At 42.0% G+C, this 24590-nt stretch overlaps 1 protein-coding gene across 12 annotated transcripts in view; it reads right to left on the bottom strand.

Annotated features, from left to right (window-relative positions):
• Positions 1–351: 351 nt before the first annotated feature.
• GFRA1 (GDNF family receptor alpha 1) overlaps positions 352–24590 on the bottom strand; it is a 267696-nt gene continuing 243457 nt past the window's right edge. For all 12 annotated transcript variants that reach the window (XM_084846133.1, XM_084846124.1, XM_084846132.1 and 9 more), the window contains exons 9-10: positions 4097–4150; positions 352–1920 (exon numbers count right to left, since the gene is read on the bottom strand). In XM_084846133.1, coding sequence (XP_084702259.1) covers positions 1750–1920; positions 4097–4150 — 225 coding nt within the window. In that variant the 3' untranslated portion in view covers positions 352–1749. The remainder of the gene's footprint in view (positions 1921–4096; positions 4151–24590) is intronic.

Here is a 24590-nt window from a genome sequence, read left to right as displayed (position 1 = left end):
TTCCACCGAGAGCATAGGATTGTTTCCTTACTCTATTTCACACTCTCTTTTCACTCTGCTCAAAACCTTAAGTTCAGAGGATAAACTGGTTACCCCAAGTATATGAAATATACTGGGCATGTGCAAAAATCAGCTGATTGGAAACTCCCTATCTAGCAGAATAGTATGGTACTCTATGTGGGATGGCAGGATGCACATCTCTAGTTGGATGCAAGGTAGTATTTCTGCAAATATAGCAGCATATTGCAGCCTTCTGCTGTGCTTATGGTTTCCGGTATTGGGGCAAGGAATTAATATCGAGCAAAGCTTTATACCGTACCTCTTTCACTGCAGTAAACATAACCAAATAATGGTGTTTCTTTAAAGTAATTAAGATTCAGGTCATTTTTATTCAACCAACAGTAAAATAACTAAACTGTATAATTACAATAAAGAAGACCAACAATTATATAGTTGAAATGTTTTAACAAAAGCAAGTTTCTATTTTTTTTTAAATATATCCTCAGAAAGATAAAATAATTTTAGGTAACTGAATATTCACAACGGTTGTTTCTTGTTAATGTAGGATTATTATTTTACCCCTTGTTAAGGCTAAATGATCATAATCAGAAAAATAAAAGTAGTGTTAGAAAGTTTAACATCACTCTCTATTTCTGCAGAAAATTTGAAGAAAATATGTGCATTATACTGGTATATAACTTACAATGGCTTCTCAGCAAGGACTGCAAAACCACTTAATTACATATATAAACATGGAAGAGAATGCTAAAACATTAAAACATTGGTAGCCAACTAGAACCATAAAGACATTTCATAAAACTTACTCTCCAGGAAGACATTCATCATGTGTCAACAGCCTGCTTCTTTATTACTTCAAAATATGTTTAATTTGAAAATAACAATAATTTTAAAAAATCAATGCTGAAATCTACCAGGAAGTTCTTTATGCAAGGCCTCCTTTATCGGCTCAGAGGTCTCTCATGTGCCAAGAAAGCAATGATAACACTGCCTCTTCAGTGTGCCAGAGGCATCCAGGCACAGAGGGCAGCTTTAGTGCAGCTCAGGGATCCCATGTTTTGCTATGCCCACCTATGTTCCCAGAATGGGCTCCAAACATGCTGGAAAGCAGTAGGACCTTGATCCACTCTGACAATACATCCACCCCCTGGCTTTTGCCATAGTTTTTTCCCCAGATTCTGGTTAGGGTGTAACTCCACCCTCATACTGCATTGAAATAACTGGGAGCTGCATAAAAGTGCTATAGTGTTCTTGTGCAGATCCCATTCATTACAACGGTCTTGCAGAGGGGAACATCCTGGCTGATTGTGCTGCAAATGAGAGAAACAGGAGCATAAGAAATGTGACCTCTTTCTTCTTGGGTAGAATTAAAATAGCGAGGGAAAGAAAAAATGTGGAAGAAAGAAAAGAATCAAACCTGGATGGTTTACATGCAAATTGGCATTCCATCTCTTTTAAAACATTGAATGTCCAAAAGCCTTCTGGGTTTGGAATGTAGTACTGTATCAAGTATTTCACAAAGCTCCTAAGTATCACAAGAAGCTTCCTTTAAAAACAAGGAAATAATAATAATAATAACAATATAATATGATGATGACGACGACGATCCAGAACTATTTTTAGTGGAGTGCCTCAACTTAACTCCTAGAACTGTAATTTTAGATCAACAACAGAGAAGGATAGGGAACAGATTGGTTTCCTTTTTCTTTTTGCTTTGTACAGGTCCTTTTGTTAAAGCAGATACAAAGTTTCTGCTGAACGTGGACACAAGCAGAATGAGAGTGCAATTGCCATCAGCAGGAGAAGTGTGCTTGGCCTGATGCTTATAGGAAGAGTAGATGAATTATCGGAGGACATGTGACTGGTCGAGCCTCCTGCCACGCTTTCCTTTCCAATTGCATTCTGCAAGACACAATCACTTTCGTTGGTCACCACATTTTCATTAGCACAGCCTAGTATTTAGATCCTCTTCAACAAGCCCTGTCTTACATTATCTGCAAGCTACTTTCTCTACTCAGGCATGGCAGCTTCACCTGACTGAAGGGGTCAAGGAAGCCTTGGCATTAATCTGACACTTTTTTTGTAATACTCACATTACATTCAAGGGACATAATTGACATCAAGCTTATTCATAAAAAACACATGACTGTGCAATCCTATATCCAGTTTCCTGGGACTAAGCCCCACTGAGCTCAATCACACATCCTTTTGTATAGGATTGCGCTGTTAAAAACCTATTGTATTTTTAAAAGAGCCTCATTTTTCTGTTGTAATCGGTTTGCAAACAAATCCCTGTGAAAACTATTATTTTTTAAAATAATGACAGTATTATTTTTAACCCTGTATTGCCCAAAAAACAGTTTACTAAAGCTGAATGAGTAAGGCCTTGTAGGCAGACATTGTCAGAAATCAGGGTATATCGTGGCTTGCATACAGGGCATAGCCATAAGAAATGCAAAGACTGGGTTTTGAACTTTGCATGTATTCCAATGATGGCACTGGGCCCTGTTATTTATGTCTATAATGTAGAGTTTTCAGGGTCCAATCTATGACCCCCTTTTGATCAATAAAGGCTATGCCCAATGAAGAAAAGCTCATATGTTTGCTGCGCGCGTGCATCTGGCTCCTGCCAAAGTGGGGGTGTTTGGATTTGACATGAGTCCTCGCTATGTAGTTGCCTCTCCTCTACGACCTGTGGTTATATCTGCATATTTAAATACTGCAAAGCTTTGATTCATTCATAGCTTGCTTGCTTGATTTATTTATTTAGATTTATTCCCTTCCTTTCTACCAAGAAAAATGGCACTTGGGGCAGCTATTTTGGTTTCCATAGAATTAGCAGATTGACCCAACCTTTAAAGAACCATTTCTTCCCAAATGGGAACATCTGTAATGCTGGGTATGAATACTCAGCTAATCTCTGTAGGTAGATTAGCCTACGGGAGAAGGCTGAACATTCTAGGAGAGAGTATAAGAAGAAGAAGCTGCATTCAATCTTATTCCTCGCATGGTTCAAGAAACTGTCATTTCATTTATCCCAGATCAGAATTCTGTCAGCCATAAAATCTGATCTGCTGTGTTTAAGGGTCTTCCTAAGAGCCATATGATTGCATGTTATTGCAGATTACCAGCTAATTACACTGCACAGATGAAGGGTAATTATCATGTGACCTGCAAAATCATGTGCTACAAAGAATTAAAATGTAATTACCTTTCTGCTACATGGTTGAAAGTGAATGGCTATTCTGGGCATGGTTCTGACCCTCCTAGACCATAATGTACACACCAATATACAATGAACAAAAACTCTGCCGAATGAATTGAATAGGTCTACATTAGAGACAACAATTGTTATGGACAACTAGGGCCAGAAGCAGTTCATAGTCTTATAAAACACAGTTTGGAGGATCACCTTCACCCACATACAGAAAGCTAAAGGCATCCAATTCATCTGCCCCCACATCTAGTCACATACACAACCAGAACACATTCACACACCTTAGCAGTCCGACTCTCACATACATAATTTCCTTATTCACTGCCTCCGTCTTCTTCATAGAGTGGGGTACTACTCCTCCATATGCTACTCACACCCTGTCCCTTGCAGAGAGGAGGAAGCTCCTTGTGACTCTGAAGGAAGGGGAGACAAGGAATGGTTGCTACATAGCACAGACTGGAGTATATATATTCCAGCTGGCTCCTATCAGACATAAGCTGAAGCAATGAAATACACAGGTCAGAAGAAGCCACTGAAATCTTGGGCATATCTAACTCTCTGTGCTACAGTTGTCTCTGTTCCAGCTCTTGGGCAGAAGCAAAGGCAAATGCAAAATTGCCTATTTTGGCAGAGTTTATAGATTAATCATTAAGGGGGACTGTGTCTGAGGATGCTATAGTTATAGGAATTGATACTACAGAAATATAGAATGAAGTGTAGAATTTACCTTCCCAGGCTCTGTAAGACGAAACCTCTACTCAAAACAATGTTTGAATGTTTTCATCAGAAAGGATCTGAAAAGATTATTCAACGTAATCTTTGTTCTAGAAACCATTGCTGTAATAAAGTACAAAACCTTACCCCAGTCACACAAAGTTCTGTTGCTACAGATTCATTGAAGCTCTGCTTTGGTACCTGTAGAAAGATGAAAAAGTTACTGCGCAATAATTTGCCAATAATATTGGGGATGACATTGCTGATCAGACTTAAGAGAATGAGAAAATATGTATCCCCAAACCACTTACCTGGGCTAGTCTAGAAAATAGTCTATTCATTGTAGCCCAAATAGACTGCTAACTTTACCTTTTTGGGGCATACCATATCCATTCAAATGTTTTGTAGGTTTGTAATTGAGCCAATTAGATGGAGGCTGCTGCTTTAATTTCTTTCATGCTACATTACTGGCATTTATTTGAACAGAAGGTATGGGGCAATAAAAATAATATACCTCAAATACAACTTTAAGGGCACAATCCTATTCAGATAGGTGGCCACCTCCGAACTTGGAGGTGACCGCCTATCCAAAGCAGGGCAGGAGAAGCACGGAGGGGATCATTCCCTCCATGCTTCTCCTGCCCTGCATTTTCAGCTAGACAGCTGATTGTGGCTGTCTAGCCACGGGAGGGCTGAGTGGGGGAGGAGGCTGCTGTATGACACACTGGATGGGATCCGAGGTTGGTTCCCAGATAACACGATGTCCTATGGCGTCTAGCCACTGTCTAGCAGCCACAGGATTGCTCCCTAAGAGATTTTTGCTGCACATTTCAAAGTAGATACTAAGCTTTGAAACATTAACAAAAATACAAGGCAAACACATGCTCCTGCTATATAGATAGCTTTATATTGTTTGATAGTTGTCTACATGGTTTATGTGGATGTGCAGCCAGAGGTCAAGTGAGAAACCTGATGTGTAGAGGATGCTTCACTGGGAAAAGGAAGATGGTTCTTCTGAGGGCTTCTGGGCCTTTTCTGTTTCCACGGTATAAGGCAAGGATGCAGCATCTCAGGCCCAGAAGCCAAACCTGACCCTCTGGGGAGCCAAATCAGACCCTTGAAGGTTCTCTAGAAGGCCACGCCCCCTTTCCCAGCCCCACCCTTTCCCCCCAACCAGTGAACAATTGGTGGTTTCCTGGCTTTTAGACAGTTTTCGCCTAATTCTAACAGGTTTAGATGCTTCTTACTGGCAGTAAGAGCTAAAATATGCCGGTATTTTTTTAGTAATTTCGGGCCCTCCCACTTTTGCTTTGGTCCTGCCCAGCACTGGAATGTGGCGCCCAGGAGCCTCTCTGAAATGGAATTTGACTCTTGAGCTAGAGCAGGTTCTGCACCCCTGGTATAACCTAAAAGTAACCTTGTCCAAATTTTTGCTCTAAAGACAAGATCCGTTGAGGACCACCTATACCCATGCCATACAATATGTTCCTTTCATAATTAACAAGCTATCATTTGCATACAGAATCAGCATGTGCCAACTATACACAACCATTATTAAAGGTGCATGGGAGTGCCATTTTAGTTAAGGTAAGTCACAAAAATGATATTATAAGCCTCGAAATTTTACTGCTTATAAAAATTGACACCTCTTCAGCTAAAATCGTGAAACTTGGCATCTGTGATGAGGTCTACAATTGTAAACAAGCACAATGTATGACATTGCACAACATCACAAAATTGTGGTTGTTTACATCTTACAGCTTCAGAAGCTTCATAAGGCAAAACAGGATCAGGACAACATGGGGAATTTTTGTGAGTCCCAGGGACCCTACCCTTCTCTATTTGAATTTGGGCCTGACAGCCCACAGAAAAGTCTGGGTGCACAGAGGGTACACTGTAAGCACGCACGATTTGTGACATTGCACAACGTTATTGCTGAGCACAGGTATGTCTCCTAAGTGCAGGGTGGGCAGAAGATAGATCTCCAGATATTTTGGACTTCAACTCCCAGAAGCCTCTGCTAGCATGGCCAATATTCAGGAATGCTTGAAGTTCAAGTCCAAATCATCTGGAGATCTACTTTCTGCCTATCCCAGATCTTGAGAAGACTAAACAATATCTCTGCACAGAACAATAGACAATTTCAGGAGAAACAAAACTACATTTGAAAATCTTCTTCAGTTACTTTTCAGTCTAAGATATAAAGTGGATCATAATAATGACTTCAGCAAAAAAGGTAAACTCCCATTTTTCTCCTATAAAGAATAACTTCTGTAGTTTGACAGAGGAAATGAAGACACAGTCTTACTTCTTTACTTTTGTAAAGTAAAAATTTCAGGGGGAGAAAGTTAGCTTTCAGACTGAGATGTTACATGCCAAGTTTCAAATTGGAAGAGTACATTTTACTGCTGAGTTATAAACCTGTAAAAAGGGGTTATAATGGAAACGCTGGCATAGGCTGTTGTACTATAATGTAGCAGTGTATCACTAAATCACAGGTAATGGAAAAATATATAAAACTCTGTGCAGAAAGCATGATATCCAGTAATTATATCCTAAGGGACAAATCCCTTTTTTGCCCCAATCATACAGGGTCCTGGATAAAGAAAAACTCGTGTAATTCTAGTGCAAGGAAAATTAATGCCTTATATAAGGGCTTGCATACTAAGCTAATGCACTTATGAGCTGATTAGAAGATCAAGAGATAATGTGCTTGTATTCACTGATAGCTGGATTTCAAGGGTGAGGAACTATACATATATACTAAAGCTGAAATAAAATATCTTCTCAACTGAAAATAGGACAAAACTCTCAACATGTATATGTTGATATCTAATTTTATGTCCAATTTTTAAATTCAGCAGAAATTGAGGAAATCTGGGCAACATTCTGACACGACACTTTCTTCTCATTGGAATATAGATATGTAAGATTCAGAAATATAATTATTTAGGATGGAAAAGTTGGTGTTTTGGACTGGTGGTTTGTTTAGAAGTGAGGAAAATGACTAGACATTACTGTTCAAAGAAAGTGGACTAATTTGAAGATGGAAGGTATTGGAGCTGCTTGCATTGCAGAAATGCATTAATGTTGTCCAGACATACAATGATGAGTAATTCCTGTTGGTATAATTTGCCTTTCCAATGCAGGGAATTTAAAAGGCCAGGGAATGAAGGTGGGGCAGAGAAGAGCAGCCACCCCTGAGCCCACTGACTGATGAGATGACTTCTGGTAAACAAGGAGATGCTTGATGGCAAATGGCTACCATCCTGTCAGGAGCTGTCGGGGCTAGAAGAACCAGGAATATTTGGTTTTCTGTGCAACTGCCCCATGTGGTGAGCAATCAGAACTGCAGTTTGAAATATCTTCCTAGCAGTGAAGTATTCTCAGGCTCCTTACCCATTCAGGTTGCCTACTGGCCCTTTTGGACAGAATGGGATATAAAAGAGGTGGGAGTACCAGACCACCTTACCTGTCTCCTGAGAAACCTGTACGAGGGTCAAGAAGCAACAGTAAGAACCAGACATGGAACAACTGATTGGTTCAAAATTGGGAAAGGAGTTTGACAATGCTGTATATTGTTGCCCTGCTTATTTAATTTATATGAAGAGTACATCATGAGAAACGCCGGGTTGGATGAATCACAGGTCGGACTTAAGATTGCCGGGAGAATTATCAACAACCTCAGATATGCAGATGATACCACCCTAATGGCAGAAAGCGAAGAAGATCTAAAGAGCCTCTTGTTGAGGGTGAAAGTGGAGAGTGCAAAAGCTGGTTTGAAACTCAACATTAAAAAAACGAAGATCATGGCATCTGGCCCCATCACTTCCTGGCATATGGAAGGGGAAGAAATGGAAGCAGTGACAGATTTTACTTTCTTGGGCTCCAAGGTCACCGCAGACGGTGACTGTAGCCATGAAATTAAAAGATGCTTGCTCCTTGGGAGGAAAGCTATGGCACACCTAGACAGCATAGTAAGAAGCAGAGACATCACCTTGCCGACAAAGGTTCGTATAATCAAAGCTATGGTTTTCCCAGTAGTAATGTATGGCTGTGAGAGCTGGACTATAAGGAAGGCTGAGCGCCGAAGAATTGATGCTTTCGAACTGTGGTGCTGGAGAAGACTCTTACGAGTCCCCTGGACTGCAAGGAGGTCAAATCAGTCCATCCTAAAGGAAATCCACCCTGAGTGCTCCTTGGAAGGACAGATACTGAAGCTGAAGCTCAAATATTTTGGCCACCTAATGCGAAGAGAAAACTCCCTGGAAAAGACCCTGATGCTGGGAAAGATTGAAGGCAAAAGGAGAAGGGGACGGCAGAGGATGAGATGGCTAGATAGCATCACCGATGCAATGAATGTGGACTTGAGCATGTTCCGGGAGAGAGCACAGGACAGGAAGGCCTGGCATGCTATGGTCCATGGGGTCATGAAGAGTCGGACACGACAAAACACAACAATCTCGGCTAGAACCTTGCTTGAGGAAGAAGGTAATTCTGGATCGGATGTGTTTCTGTGTGTCAGTTGGCTCTGGCTCATGTCATGGGTCACCTCTGACAGCTGCCTATGGCTCACCCTCGACATAAAGCTCTGTGTTGTAGGAACTCCTTGACTCAAGGCTATCCAGCTGTTTGCACTGCTGCAAGTTCCTTCCCTTTCAAAAGATCATGAATGATATATTCACAATAATGTGGGTAACAGCTTCTGGGACACAGAAAGATTTGGTAACAATATCCTCCTCATGAAAGGGATCACGGATTTACCATCATTCATGCCTTTAAATAAAAGTTTCAGTTCTTGACCTGTATTACCCAGTTTTTGAAATGGAGAATGGGTTCAATAAAATACAACAAAAACTAAGAATCCAATCAAGTATCAGTGAAACTGATACTGATTTTCAGTGAACTCCTACTTTGCCTTGAAGTCATAGGGTTGGATCCATATTAGGCATGTGTAACTGGGCCCCTCACCCATGGCAGCCCCAGCAGCCCCCTGAAAATGCTATACAGAGGGTTGGGGGATTCTGCTGAATGGGATGGGATGAACTGTGGTGTGTGGGGAGGAGGGGGCAATCCCCCAAATTGGGTGGAGGCACCAATCTGTGAGCACAGTCATTCTGTCTGATGATCCAACCCATACAGTATCACAGAATTTATTCCCATTCACTTAAGTTGTAGTCCTTCCGAACATTTTGCACATGCTTAGCAATGTGGCCAATGAAACTAATGCCAGCTTTGCATCTCCTAATGTGAAATCCAGCTACAAATCCTCCAGAAGATTTTTTTTTTTTTTAATGTAAAAGCTTTTACATTAAAAGACAAACAAATGGGCTTTTGGACTGAAAATAGTAATGATTTATATAGAGTCACTATGGTGAATGGATAATTAGTTAAATATGATGAAACAAAATCAAGCAATCGAAACTCAATTCTGTTAAAACTCTACTTCACTGTCGGCTTTGTATACAATGGAAACAAAACAGTAACTTTGTTAATGCAATTTATAAAGTATATTCACGAGACTTTATCAACAAAAGATAGAAGTAGTACTATATTCAGTGGCAAAGACTGTGTACCAAGGTTAAGAATATATAAAGGTAAAAAAACAAACAAAGAATATAAGACTGAGTACTGTTCCATTCTCAGTGGCCAACCTCAATTTATCCAGTTCTACTTGCTTCTCTGTTTAACTTGGCCAACAAAGATTCAAGATTCAACATAGACAACAAGAATCTGGCAGATAATTATTTGTGAACACAGCAGGAATTCCTACACTGAAATCCAAGAAGAGTAGGAAAAATAAGAGTTCAATGAGTTAAGCTATTCAGGTTCCCTCTAAAAACAGTTAATTTCTTTCCAGATGAAGCCATCATCCATAGTGGATCCTCTTTTTCCCCTCATCCAGAAGTTCTCTACAAATATGATTGCCAGCAGTTTTCTGGCAAGGCTCCCTCTTCTTTAATGGATGTATGATAGACCATAATTCAAAAGGGGACTCTTTTCCTGGCATGGTGATACAATGTAGCAAGTGTTTCATACTTGTTAGTTCTGCCTAACGCACTGTTGTTAAAAAGAAACTAAGAGTGCAATCCTATGGGGATATCCAATATCCAATGAAGGACAGGAGAAGCACGGAGGGCTTTTCCTGCCCTGCATTTTCGGCTAGACAGCCAATTTCAGTTGTCTAGCCGCAGGAAGGCGGAGCGGAGGAGGAGGCTGCAGGACAACACATAAGATGTGTTGTACCGGCATTTCTGCCTTCCCCCTGGGATGCCCCCCGGAAAGCCCTGTTTGGGCTGCTTCGCTGCTTTGCCCTGTTTGGGCTGTCTCTTCCGAGCGTGGAGCACGGGGCTGTTCCGCACTGCCTGCGAGGCAGCACGGAAGCGGAGGGGAGGTCGGTTCTCCGGGAACCGACCTTGGAGCGTGGGCTCCAAGTGCAGGCTCCTATGGCTGGCTAGCTACTGAGTAGTGGCTATAGGATTGCTCCCTAAGTCTATTAAAAATAACACTAATAAAACATATATTTTAAAGATTGCTTATGCACTGTTGTCCCCATAGTCTACTTGCTCAGTGTATGCAGTCTTACCCTGCAAAATTTGAATATCATTGCTCTACACAATGAGAGTTTCCTCTGTAATAAAAGAGCATATGGTTCCAGGAGCAGATCCCTGACTTGCATGCACCCAGATGGAACTCTCATTTATTGTTCTTGGGGCTGGAAAAGCTGGCAGACATTAAATAACCTCAAGAAAATTCTTATTTTGATTTTGAGGTTAGCTACCTGGGCCAACTGATCTATGAAGTCCCTCTTCAGACCCATTCTACCCGTTTAGCCAACGGTCATCACTTTACTCTCCTCCAATTTGGGGGGATAAATTCTTCTTGTCAGTACTCTAGAGCAACTGTCCCCAATGTGGTACCCTCCAGATGTGTTGGGCCTACAATCCCATTACCCCAGCTGGAGGTTGATAATGGAATTTGTGGTTGCAACACTTGTGGAGGGCACCACATTGGACAAAGCTACTCAACGAAGTTGGGTTCCCAACTGACAAGGAAAAATAAAATCCAGCTGGTCTGCTCTTGTGCCTTTAACAGCAGCTTCTTCTGCAGAAGTCATGCGGCACAGCTATTCACAGCACGCTGGTAATGTCTGCACCTCAAGCAGCTTTTAAAGTGGGGATTGAAAAGTTGGCAACCTTCTTGAAAGCTTTGGAAGAAAGTCAAAAGCAGGCGTCTTCCTTTTCCCAACCACCCTGTGGCCAGCCACCTCCTTGAAATATTCATAACCGGTAACGCTATATAATCCTTTCTTCTTTTTCCGGCTTGATTACAGAGGTTTACTATGCAACCAACCTGTTTTCTTAACAGCAGGACACAAACAATAAACAGCAAAATGCATCTGACTGTAAAAATGCAATCGGTTTAACTTTTTTGCTCTTACTAAACACCAGCTGCATCTATCAGAGTTGTCAATAGTATTTGCTTATTAGCCCAGCGATCCAACACAGTCCGCTGCAATATAAATTACTTTCAACTGGGGAAACAAGCAAAGTGCATATCACAAGCATAGCCCACTAAAGTAAGGATTCAGTTCTGCATAAAACAATCTTGAATTCTGGACCACAAGGCCTAGGTGCAGTGCTATTTAAGCTGTGAAGGCAATCAGCTTTGCAGTCTTTCACTACAAAGAAGCCTGACCTTTACTTGCGTGTATGCTGAATCAGCTGCAAGACAATTCTACAACTGGAGCATGAAAATTAACTGTGGTCAGTTTGCCTAGGAAGGTAATCATCTGCAGACTTACCTGGGAGTAAGTCCTGTTGAACTAGGTAGGTGGGAATTGCTCCCAAGTAAACACATTCAGAGAAGTGGGCTGCATGACCGCTTCCCTGTTACAATATCAGTCCTAAGAACACTGCTGCCTGATCTTAATCATGTTTACTCAGAAGTGTCTCATTTATTTCAATGGGATTTACCTCAAAGTAAGTATTGTAGCCTTATCTGGAAAGAAGGCCCGTTGATTAATTTACAAGTCGATGTGATTAAGATCTGGGACGCTATTGTCCACTGTAATAGCATTTATTCATCAACCTTGTTTCACTACATGAAACAATCAAACAGCCTCTCCTAACAGTAGCTGCCAAGTCCCAACTGGAAGACTGATGCTGTACCATTAAATTCCACAAAGAAGTAGGCAATCTGCAGAAATCCCCCCCCCCCTTCCAGGTCCTTTTGTCCACCGCTTTTTTGTTTCCTATAGCAAGCAGGAGGGCTCCAAATGTTGCACAGAAGTGGGAAAGCAAAAGCCTTGGGGAAAATTGGACAGAAGCCCTAGCTGCTGGGTTTCTACTTCATCATGGGATTTTAAGTATTCATACCTGATTGCAGCCTGGTAACTCTAATTCAGGGCTGGCACCAGAAGTCAGCATCACTGGGCACTTGCTGAGGTCCACATGCCAGCAGGGGGCACTCTGCCAACCTTTCGAGCTCCTCGGCTCTGCCAGCTGATCTCTTTGCTGTTGCTGCCTACTCACCTGCCCCCTCTAAGCAAGTGATCAGTGACAGGAGCCTCCGCTGGCCATGGCCTTTCCCTTTGGGCAGCTGTACAGATTGGGCCCAAAGGGAAAGGCAAAAGGAATGAGCACCAACAACAGCAGTGAAGAGGTAGTGGACCATCTCAGCCCATTACATCTCCATGTATTCAGTAACCCACCTCTACATTGCATTACTAGGGTCGCCAACTTTTCCACCATCTGTGGTACCTTGATGTGCAGACATTAGCTTAACTCCATCATGTGGAAGGCTTTACCTTCTTCTACCTCTACATCAGGCTATTAAAGACATGAGAGCGGGTCTGTCTGTCTATTTTGTTTCTGTTTATTCAGCAAACCTATGCGAAGCAGACCCCGTATATGTATGGAAACCCTTCCGAGAGTGAACAAGCGCTCCTGACACAGCAGTATCGTGTTCAGTATCTAACTGGTGGCCAGGCAAAGCTCTGTACGCTTCTGGAACAAGGTGATTTTCAGGTAGTTACTAGAGGCTATAGCTGCTTCCTTCCTGGGTATTTCCAGGGAATAATTGAAGCAGTGGCAATATTCTGTAGCCTCCTGATTGGATTTGCCACTTTCTAAGGTAATTTCAAACTCCTCTGACAGCAATCCAAACATCATGAGCAAGTACCATTGGTTTCAGCATAGTGAAGCAGTGCAGCCTGCAGCCTGACTAAAGCTGAGCTCTGTGTGTGTGTGTTTTTTAACTTTCAGCACTCATGTTGAAATCTGCATGCTTGACAAGCAGACACCTTTTGGTGACCAGCCCGGTAAATTACGCAAACATTAAAGAGTTGTTTCTCCATTTTCCATCCAGCGCTTGGATGCTAGAAGCAACTGTTCAAAAGACCCAAAGGCTGGGTTAAGGCTAGGGATTTTGCAGATTTATTTTGGACTTCTGCAGATTTTGTAAAATTCTGTCTGTGTTTCACTGATTGTCAGGCGCCTTTCGTTGTGCTGTCCACTCATCGATGGGATTGCATTTCCCCCAACTTCCCTAATTTGTGCAAATTTGGATATGAACAAGTTCACACCTGTGTAAATGCACAAATCTCTCCCCCCCCCCCCGAAACAAATTCCCAAGAATGTGGATTTTCATGCTTTAGTCTTTGGGGGAAATGCACACTTTCAGCTGGTGTTTTTTTCTTTTACGTATTTTTCTTTGACTAAGGGAGCAATCCTACTGGTATAAGCGGCCACCTCTGAACTCGGAGGCAACTGCCTATCCAATGCAGGGCAGGAGAAGCACGGAGGGGATCATCCTCTCCACGCTTCAGCCGCCCTGCATTTGCAGCTAGACAGCCAATTTCGGCTGTCTAGCCGCAGGAAGTCAGAGCAGGGGAAGCGGCGGACGGAAAACACATTGGATGTGTTGTACCGGATTTCTAACTTCCCTGTCTAGGCACGCCCCCGGGAATGCCCCGTTTTCACCACTCTGTGCTCCTCTTCCAAGAGTGGAGCACGGGACCGTTCCACACTGCCTACGAGGCAACGTGGGAGGGGGTGAAGGTCGGTTCTCAAGGAATCAACCTTGGAGCACGGGCTCCGAGGTCAGTTCCCAGGAACCGACCTATCCTATGGCTGTCTAGCTGCTGACTAGTGGCCATAGGATTGCGCCCTAAATTTCTGTAAAATTCTGGAAAGTAAAAAACTGCTCTGCAAGTCTGCAGAATCTGAGCAACTTGGGAAAAGCCAGTTTGGTGCGGAATCTGCAGGTTGGATTCATAGAAATCTGAACTCATTTGATTCCACTGGAGATTTCTCTGACTTCCCTAGTTAAGGCTCTGAGTAACCACGCAGTTCCTAAGGGAAGAACGTTCCCAATCAGCAACTGCACAGCTCCTTTGCTCTCGAGGCTTGGGAGCTTCCCTGAGCTCTCATGGTTTGCCGAGGCACTGCACAGAGTTCCCCAGATGCTTAAAAAACAGCCTTTGAGGGGCTTTTCCTCACTTCTTTCTGGTTTCCAGGGCTTAGAAGACGGACTACACTTTTTACAGGGCAGCTGAAAGCATACTAGAAAATGGAGCTGTGTTTTGAAAATAAAGAAAGTGAAAACAAAACTAAAATGACTGTTTTGGCTCAGAACAGTTTGTCTTTCGATACAGATTTCCTTTTTGTATCTCTCCTTTTCAAAACGGAATACCTTTAATATTCTTTCTGAATTAAATAGTAGAAAAAGCAAAGGCTGCTAGAAATAGACAACACTTACAATATTCCCCATAGAAACAGCTGATCCACAACATGCTGGGAAATCTCCTATTATATATGGAAGGACTAATCGTGCACCTTCATACAGTACAGCTGTATATAGAGAACCTCAAACTTTTCTTTAAGTCCATTAATTTCTGGTTGTGTATATGGCAGCTCCTGATAAATGTAGAAAGCTACATTTCTAAGACTCCCCGAGTATCCAAGCAAGAGATAAAGAACATATGGCCCATAAGGCTATTTTTTACCCATTAACTCTTGCTAAAATAGTAAGACTTTTAGATTTCAATTTAAGACAGGAAGGTTTTTGGGTCCTTATGGTTGCAGAGATAAGCCTGGAAGAGAGGCTACAAGAAGCGTCCCATGACTCAGGAAGAAAGGCAAATAAAACATTGCAATATGAAGGAAAAGGTTTCAAATCAGTGTTATTAGGAAATACATTTCCTTAAATATGGCTTTTTTTTTTTTTTTAAGGAACAAAATCTTTATTTTTGGTTTACAGTGTGTAATTAAGGTTCCCCTCCAAGGGAAGGAGGCCTTCTTACCAGTATTTTAAAACGGCTTCTCTGTAAACACATAATAATTGGTTTAACCTTTCAAAGTACATTGGAGTATTTGGATTCCTTAATGGAATCTTAAATAAATGTTGCCTGCTACCCCTTCAGTGACAGACAAGATAGAAAGGAGGTTCTACAATAAAAGGTTTGTAGTAAAGAGACTTGCAGTGAAGAGATGACATTCTGGGGTATAGAGATACTACTGATAAAATAGAGATACTCATGGATTAAAGGATTTCAGTACCTAGAATAACTTCCATAGTTATAATTTGACTTCTTCAAAGAGAAGCATGGTTCCCCATCTAGAAACAAGGTCTTCCAATTTTATATCATTCTTGCCAGACAGATTATTCTATATTTGTCAACCTTACTCCATCTAGACCAGCCTTCCCTGATGCCCTGTAGCCTGGTGCCCTCCAACTCCCAGCATTCCTACCCATTGGCCATGCTAGCTGGGATTGATGTGAGCAGAAGTCCAAAATATCTGGATGGCACCAGATTGGGGAAGACTGATCTAGACTTCTTCCTTTGTCCATGGGCAGCAGATGACTTCCTATCCAGGGCATATACTTCCCCATAAACACCATCTGTTTCTGACATCACTGTAATTCTCTGTACTACTTCTCCCGACAATACATTTCTCACTCACAATCGTGTTCTAACTTTGGTTCCTGTTTACTTCTTACCCCAAATCACTGCTGCCATTTTTCACTTATGGTTTCCTATCCCGTATTAAACTCTTCACTGCTTTTACAAACTTCCACTTAGATTCTATACTGTGAGTTCTGCTTTGCTATAAGTACCCATAGGGTGTCATTCAAAATGGACAAGTGAGACAAACAAACCCATACTTTTGATGAATCCCAGTGCTTAAACCTTTTGCCAAGGTACATATGAGGGGCCCTTTAAAGCAGGAGTGGGCAACTTGTGGCCCTCCAGATGTTTTGACCTACAACTCCCATCATCCCTCACCACTGGCTATGATGGCTAGGGCTGATAGGAGTTGTAGATCAAAACATCTGGAGGGCCACCTGTTGCCCACCCCTGCTTTAAAGGGTATATGTGTCAAATCAATTGAAGTTACTTTCTCTCCTCTCTTTCTGTTGCCTGTCTGTAAATGTTTCCCAAGCCCACAGACTGATTCAAAGGGTGAATTCCATGTCATTCATGGTGTTGTCTATAATATAACATGGTCAGTACTAAAATGCCTCCCATTCCCTTCTCTCTGACAGCAACTCAACATTAGTGAGTACATTTTCTTTTTCAAATATTTATTTATCAATTTAAAATACGTGACCTGATACCTTTGGCTGTGGTATATTTGCCAGTTAAAGGTTAGCTTTGTTTTCAGCCACTTATTTGTTTGATCAAATGAACTCACAAAGCTTTACTCTTCTTGTTTTTAATTGTTTTGATGTTATATCCACAATATGACCTTTAATAATAATAATAATAATAATAATTTGCCTCCAGCTAACATTTTTGCACAAACGGCACACAAGGAAACAGAATAGTAAAAACACTTGAGGAATTCCTTTTTGCTAGCTTACGAAGCCAACAGTTTAAGCTGACTGGGTTTTGACCATTTCAAATATGAAGCTGAATAGGTACTTTGCCATAAATCCGGTTGGCTTCAGTTTTTATTATTGTGGCTCCCTCCTCCTCAAGGCATGACAATGATTTGAGGCACCTTCATGCTTGGATTTGTTTCTGAGTATGATTTGAGAACATTTCTGCAGAAATAGACTTATCTACAAATTTACAGAATGAGGAGGAATAGATGCAAACTCGGAAGTGTAAATCCCTTAGCACCACCACTTGGCACAGCCCTTCTGTAAGTAGTTTCCATTCCGGGCAATCTGAAGACGTTTCTCCAGGATCAGACTTGCAAAATATCTTGTTCCGTCTAAGTTGTTCATCCAGTAGAAGATTGTACATATTACATCATAAGCAGTATTTTTATTGTTGAACCAAAGGTTTGGACATCACACACAAAACAACTCAAAAGTATGTGTAACTGAAGTTGTGACCCTGTATCCACTTACCTGGGAGTAAACTCCACTGTACTCAGTGGGATTTACTTTGGAGTAGATACGTCTAAGATTGTACTCTAAACCATGCACGTTTGGGCTGATTATGGGATGGTGCTTTTGTCCATTAGGAGTATTTCAGGAAATACTCCTATAGAATAACATAATTAATTAATTAATTAATTAACAAGCTTAAAATCCATGTGTATTTTTTTAGGAGATATCTCTTAGATGGATGTTGCATCACTTCCAGTTCTACGCACAGAACATTCTTTAAAAATCCAACCCCTTTCTTGCCTGTTTCTCCACACTTCTAGGGCTAAACTAAGTGTGACATTTAAGCATTTGACATGCACTTTTTTTAAATAGTGCAAATAGCAGCCACTGGCAGGCAGGGATCTATTTCTCTTCTACCTTGCTGCAGTCCTGATGAAAAATGCTCTTCCAAAGCTTCTATTTATGCAAATAAAAGTTTTGAATGAGTGATTTTCATCAGGTCAACAGCAGATTGCAGTACTTGCTGCAATGTCGATAATCTCTCTCTCTTTCTCTCTCTCTCTCTCTCTCTCACACACACACACACACACACTGCCCTCCTTGGCTGCTATTTACATTTTTTTAAAATATGTGTGTTAAAAAGCAAAGAGGTCTTTAATGTCATGTCAACTTTGGCCCATAAAGCTCTTCAAATTACCATTTTCTCTCATTACTAACACAATTCCTTTCCCTCATACACTGCTCTTTTTGTACTTTATAGCTCTCCCCCACCCCCAATTCTCTTCCTTCCCTTCCATTACTGTGGTCCACTAATCTCCACTTCCTCATGCCTCCTTCCTTTCCATCTATCACATCAGTCCCTGTCAAAAAGTCAAATTGTGCTCTATAATCACAAACCCCCAAGTTTGTGCTCAGAATAAATTTACTCAATTTTCCTCACAATGTGGGTTTAGAATGTGAGTTTCCTACTGACAAGCATGAATTCTTTTTTGTCACAGACTACACACAGCCCTAATTATAAGCCACCCAGAACATTATTAAAACTTGCCAGTATTCAGTCAAACTATCACCCCAGTGTCATAATTTGGACAGTTACAAAGTAATATTTAGTGAGCTCTATAATTTTAGTTTAATTAATTTGAATATCAATCATTGAAATTATATCATAGATATATTCAAACCCTTTTTTCAATGAAAAGAAGAGGAAAAATGTTCTGTAAGTCAAAGCAAGGAAGTACTTGTCCTTTTAGCACAACAACATGGATCTTACATAGTTTGATGGGCCCATCGCTGTTAGCTTGAGAATGATTAGACATGTATCTGTCTCAGGGCCCAGACATGAGCCTGGAAGAAAGCTGGCAGCTCCTGCTTAGCCTATGCTGGTACTGAAAGACATCGACATGCCTAAATTGTGCTTAAGCCTATGCTATGCAACTAGAAGTGTTGCATCACTAGTTCTTCTGCTTGCTGCACTCCTTACCATGTGCAAGCTGGCTCCAAGCCTCAATTAATTATCTCAAAGGATTTATGGACCAGTGAATGGAATAGAAAGAAGTCAAGGATGAAGATCGCCCTTACACAAAGTGCTTACATACTGTTCATAGGCATGGAAGCTTGGAACAACAGTATAGCTCTGCACGGTTGCTCCTTGTTAGTGCTGGACCACAACTGAATCCTTGAACCCCACTTGACAATGATAGAAAGCTGCTTTCATTCCCATTGCTCAAACTCTCTTTGCACAGACCTAGCTACAGCTTATTTAAATGATCGTGCTGCCTATTTATAATGGACTCCCACTTTAACCAGGCACATTCTTCAGCTATTTACCATCTTGTCTTCATTGATTCCAATTATGTTGCTTCTCTTTAAATCATTATCTGCGTTCCCACGCTACTGAACCGGTCCCCCCAGTACTAGCTGCGAAAAAAAGGAAGACGGAAGAAAGACTCCGCTATGTATGCAACCTGCTTCAGGTGGCACTGGTGGTCATGGTGGGGGGAGATAAAGGCAGGAATTGGTGGCGCAGCAAGATTTTTTTCATGTCGTTTATAGCCATGGGGTGGTGGCGGCGGCTCCATTTGGGCTCTACTTCAGCAGCAAAATGTCATGGACCAGGACTACTCTAGACGTTACAGTGGTGGTGCTGGTACAATTTTACCATGGATTCATCTCATGGTATTGCTGTAATACTTAAGACCTGCCCCCACAAATGCCGCTATTCAGTAAAACTATCACCCAAGTGTCATATGGATCCTTACCATGCAATGCCAATCAGACAGGACGGGATGGTAAGGACTCCCTCTTGCTGCAATATCTAGAGTGTTCCCAAATCAGGGCTCACTACAGAATAGGGAAGTACAGCCATATCCTTCTAGCATTCTAGACTAAGGAGAAGGGAAGATATCTTAGATAGGGCTGCAATTCTCCACATGTTTAGGCTCTTAAAATCCCTTTGCTTTCACTGTGATGTAAGTAGCCTGACTCTATATCGGAAGCAGCCTAGGTTTCCAAGCCACAGAGCTGATCCTAATTCCGCTGTAGTCTGCTCACTGGTTTATCAAGACCTGTATAGTCTACTCTGACTGGTGGCAGCTCCCCAGGTTCTTCAAGGAAGAGATATTTGCAATCCTGATACCGAAGAACTTTTAAAAGTGGAGATGCCAGGGACTGAATCTGACAACATCATTGAGTATTTGTTGATTTGTACCCAGCCTTTCTACTAAGAAAAATGGCACTCAACTTTTAAACCAAAGGCTCTGCAAGGCAGCTACTAATTTTAAAATCAATGACACTATTACAACATAGTACCCCACTCCCTGCCCCCAAAACAATAAATTAAGCAGCAGTATAACAAAAACAGAACACAAAGCTAGCAAGGGGGAAAAGGACCCACTAGATCAGCCAGGCAAAAAAATGCCCTCCAACACAGAGGACCTCAAATATCATCTTGACCAATACAGCCTTTGCTAAATGTCAGGAATCCAACAGTGATGGGTTAGAATGAACTTCCCCTGGGAGGACGCTCCAAAGCTTCAGTGCCATTGTAGAGAAAGCCCTTCCAAGTCCACCCCCCCCCCCCATTGTGCTTCAAATAGTGTGGGACCCAAAGCAAGGTCTCCAAGAAAGATCAAAGCATGTGCTCTACCACTCAGCACTCCCTTTTAGATCCCACTTGGCTACTCTAAGAAAATTGCCTAGAAGAAAGACCATTACAATAGCATGAAACACAAGTTATTAATCATTTATATAGCACCTATAATCTATGAGGTGCTTTACGACAGAACACTGCGCTCTATAATCCCATTTAAAGAGCCTGATACAAAGTGGTGTAAAATAGCATCAGTGGAGATAAGTGTGAAAGCCAATCTATTTGCAGCTCTCACCAAGGCCCCAAGAGAATGGGATGGTTTGAGCCAATTCACTGATTACTACACCAGATGAAATATATAGACTCTTATTGTGCATAGAGGAGGAACAAAATAAACAGCACTTCACGCTCCCATTGATTTTAAAGTCAGGGGACTAAAATGGGTGGCAGTTCTGTGTGTTCCAGAAACCAAAGAATAGACTGGGGAGTGGGGGAAGGTCTGTGCAGAGAACAGTCTGAAGTTAATGCAGAGATCTATTATTCAGGTGAGGCAACTGATTGGACCACACAGAAATAAAAGGTCAGTGGGGGATAAAATAAATATGATTTATTTCCTGGCTTTGATTGTAAATGCACGCTGAATACTATAGGCAAAATTAGAAGACAGGTTAAAAGCAGAATAAAAACATATTTATGCTCAGAACTTTAGCAGCACTAATGCCTTTTATTAAGAGCATATGTTAAACACTTCGGTTAAATGGCTGTGTTTGACTTTCTTTCTCATAAACGAGATTTGACTGCTGTAAAGGGTTAGGCATACAGTGTAAGAAGTGGCAAGACACAGTCCCTCTACAAATGCTGTCTTCAGAGGTTGTGACCAAGTAATTGTGACATATGGCTTGGAATGAATGTTTATGAGTTTTTCATTACTATGTTTGAACAGTCACAGGTTCCTCTACATCTTTATCATTTATTATTGTGGGAAAAAACTATGCCCATGTTTCTCTCTCATTCATATATATATATAAACATACATACACATATACATACATACATACATATATATATGAGAAATGCGTTTCATTTTATACCCAGTACTTAGGGCTTTTGACTTTTGACTTTTTTTTTTTGGAAAAAGTATCAAATATATTGTAGTGAAAAATCCACATGTAAGCACACAACCTGGAGCATGTGATAACTAGGCAAGAAGAAACTACCCATTTTAAAGGAACTGTATGGAATGCTATTGATGTGTTACTCCCAGAGAATTAAAGACAAATATTCTTAAGGCTTTTTTGTCACAAGGAATTATTTCTTGCATAGGCAGGCACGTGCAAGCTTCTGAGCTTCACATTAGTCATCAGCTACTCCAAATCTCTCCTACCACACTTGAAAGCAGTCTTTTACCCAAGATGATAAAAGTTATGCAAATACAATTATCTACCAAGTCAGAATAAAAGCAGATTCAGGCTTTCAAACTTGCTGGGAATGTGGATTCCTTGGGGTTCCTGCTTTTGAACATCTTTGAAATGGGGGGAGATGCATGACTTTTCACCTGAAGCACATCCATGTACCTTCCTGCAGGGGGAGAAGCATGAGTCTTCATTACAGGCATTACGCAATGAGAGCATTAGACGGAATATTGCTGGGCCAGCACTGATAACCTGTATGTGAACGTAACTGCACTCTGCCTGCACAATCCACATTAGCCTTGAGACCGTGCTCTGAGAACCACAGTGATTTGAAGACACTGCATGAAAGTTCTGTGGGTCACGGAAATATTCTGTGTCTGGCAACTAGAACATAACAAGTGGGGTTGCAACAAAATGTTGCAGCATGGAGTGCTCCTGTTCAGATGTTAGGGTGGAAACTGAGCCCACAGAGCCCCAGAGCAGTTCTGATTCTGAGGAAGAGCAACAACCCGTGGGAAAGGAGCTCTCTCATCTCTCACAGGCACAGCGGCAGGGAGAGATTCCTCCTGCCTGCATTCCTGAGAGAGATAGTCACCCTGGCAGTGAGAGAGCGGGGGATGGGGTGTTGCTGGAAGCTCAGCGCAGACGCAGGGAGCAGCGCCAGATGGAGGGCGCCGAGAGGAGGTGTTCTGCTCACTTGGCGCTAAAACAGCGGTCACGTCCCGCGGACCCAAGGCTAAGAGGGAGGACCTCTCCATAGCCCATAAGTTCAGAGTCTTCCTGCCCTCCTCCTTCAAACGGGGACCAACTGCCTTACCTGGAGCTTAGGCTACTCTGCTAACTACCCCAGTGCAGTTCCTTGCTTAGTCGCTGGTGATTAGATGGTGACATCTGAAAGAGTCATTATGTTGTAAACAGAATAAAGCCTTGGAAAGAATCCTTTTCATCTGTGTCTTGAGTTGGCTATTGGAGGGGACTGTAAGAGGCAGCTAGGGCGTTCCTGACATCAGTGTTCCAGCCAACCCTGGAACATAGCTTCTTCCAGGATACTCCGTTCCATTCCCCCTCCCCTTCAGGTTTCCATTTTTCCTCTCCCAACAAAGAATCAGCATTCCATGCCCACTTAGCATGTTCAGTCCTTTTTGGGCTGTTTTAGCTTTTTTGCCTCCTTAATTATTTTTCCTTTTTTTAAAATCTATTTTTATTTTATTTTTATAAATGAAATAAACACTACCAATAACATAATCAGAATCTTCAGTTTCTGAAAATTACAGTATTCGGGGGGGGGGGGGAGGAATGATAGCAAAAGAAGGAAAAGGAAAAAAAAAAGCTTTATATTAAACTTCAATAAGAACAAACCAAATATCCAAATATAAATCCAATTGCTGATTATACCTATACAGCACACCTATACTATTGTCGGGAGGTCGCCCCTGCTGCCTTCTGAGATCCTCAGGTAGCCAGAATCAACATGCAGACAATAGGGCTCTTTTCCAAGGCTTTATTTCCATTCAACCTAATGACGCTTACAGATGCTAATTGCTTGATCCCAGGAGTGAGACTTAAGAGAGCTGCTTACTCGGGGGTTCTAACCTTAGGAACCATTTGGAGGGGAAGGCAGGAAACCTCTGAACTTATGGGCTAGGAGGAGAGAGTCCACCCCTTTCTTGTGGGGAATTGGGGCGCCGCTATTGCTGTTGCGCCAAGTGGGCTGAGCGCCTCCTCTCAGCGCCTGCCATCTCCTGCTTGACGCTGCGCCAGTGCCTAGTGTCCAGAAACTGCTGTTGCGCCTCCCTCTTCCTGCCAGGGTCACTATCACTCTCAGGAATGTGTACCGGGAGGGGCTCTCCCCCTGGCTGCTCCTCTGAACAGCGCGCGGTTTCTATCTCTTCCTCAGAATCAGAACTGCTTTGGGGCTCTCTGGGCTCTGATCCAACCCTGACAACTATACCTATACAGTGGTGACATTAAGGAGTGGCATTCAGATAACTGAATTTGTTATTAGTGGGACCTGCAATAAAATATTGCAGAGTGGAGTACTCATGTTCATGCCACTCCATTTCATCCCCATCACCCTCGGTTTTTCTGCCCCCCCGCATCACAATGCTATGGCCACTGAGCATGCTCCATCCTCAATGGGCTGTTTGGGTTCTCTCCCTTCCCTTTGTTTTTTTTTTCTAAAGTGTCTTCTTTCTTTTTACACTTCTGCAAACCTTGGGCTTCCCCCAAGCCTACTGATACCTCCCTTTTGTGAATGGATAGTGTTGTTTTGGCTACATAAAGACTGGAACTCTCAGAACTATTGGCATATAGATAACTATTAGTATATATGATGATTATCTGGTTCTGCCTCATTAGTCCTCTACCCCTGCTCTTAGTTTCAGATGAAATCAGCTCTGTGTTCATGCAAAAGACAAAGAGGGCCTTAGCTGCCATGCAGCTCAATTCTATGCATGTTTACTTGGAAGTTACGTCCCATCAGCTGGGTTCACACAACACAACCCACACTCAAGGACATGGTTCGCATGGTCATCATGGGCTAAACAAGCCAGGGGCCATTTGCCTGATCACCTACCCAGGCATCGCTTATTGTGGCATCCGAACTCAGGTGGAATGGCTTGTTGGAGGAGAAAACAATGCTCAAATAACTCACCAACCCACGAAGAGAACCCATGGTTCGTTGTTGGGTTATGAACTGTGGGTTGTTTGTGGTTAAAACATCATGGTTTGTTAGCACAGCTGGGTTCACACAACACAACAACCCACGGTTCAACAACCCATAATTCAACGACAACCC

The sequence above is a fragment of the Heloderma suspectum genome, chromosome 3, assembly GCF_057233095.1.
Source record: "Heloderma suspectum isolate Gila_16-S chromosome 3, 16-S_ref, whole genome shotgun sequence".
NCBI classification, from domain to species: domain Eukaryota; kingdom Metazoa; phylum Chordata; class Lepidosauria; order Squamata; family Helodermatidae; genus Heloderma; species Heloderma suspectum.
Note: the sequence above shows the minus strand (reverse complement) of the source record. Positions and strands in the feature narration are given on the sequence as shown.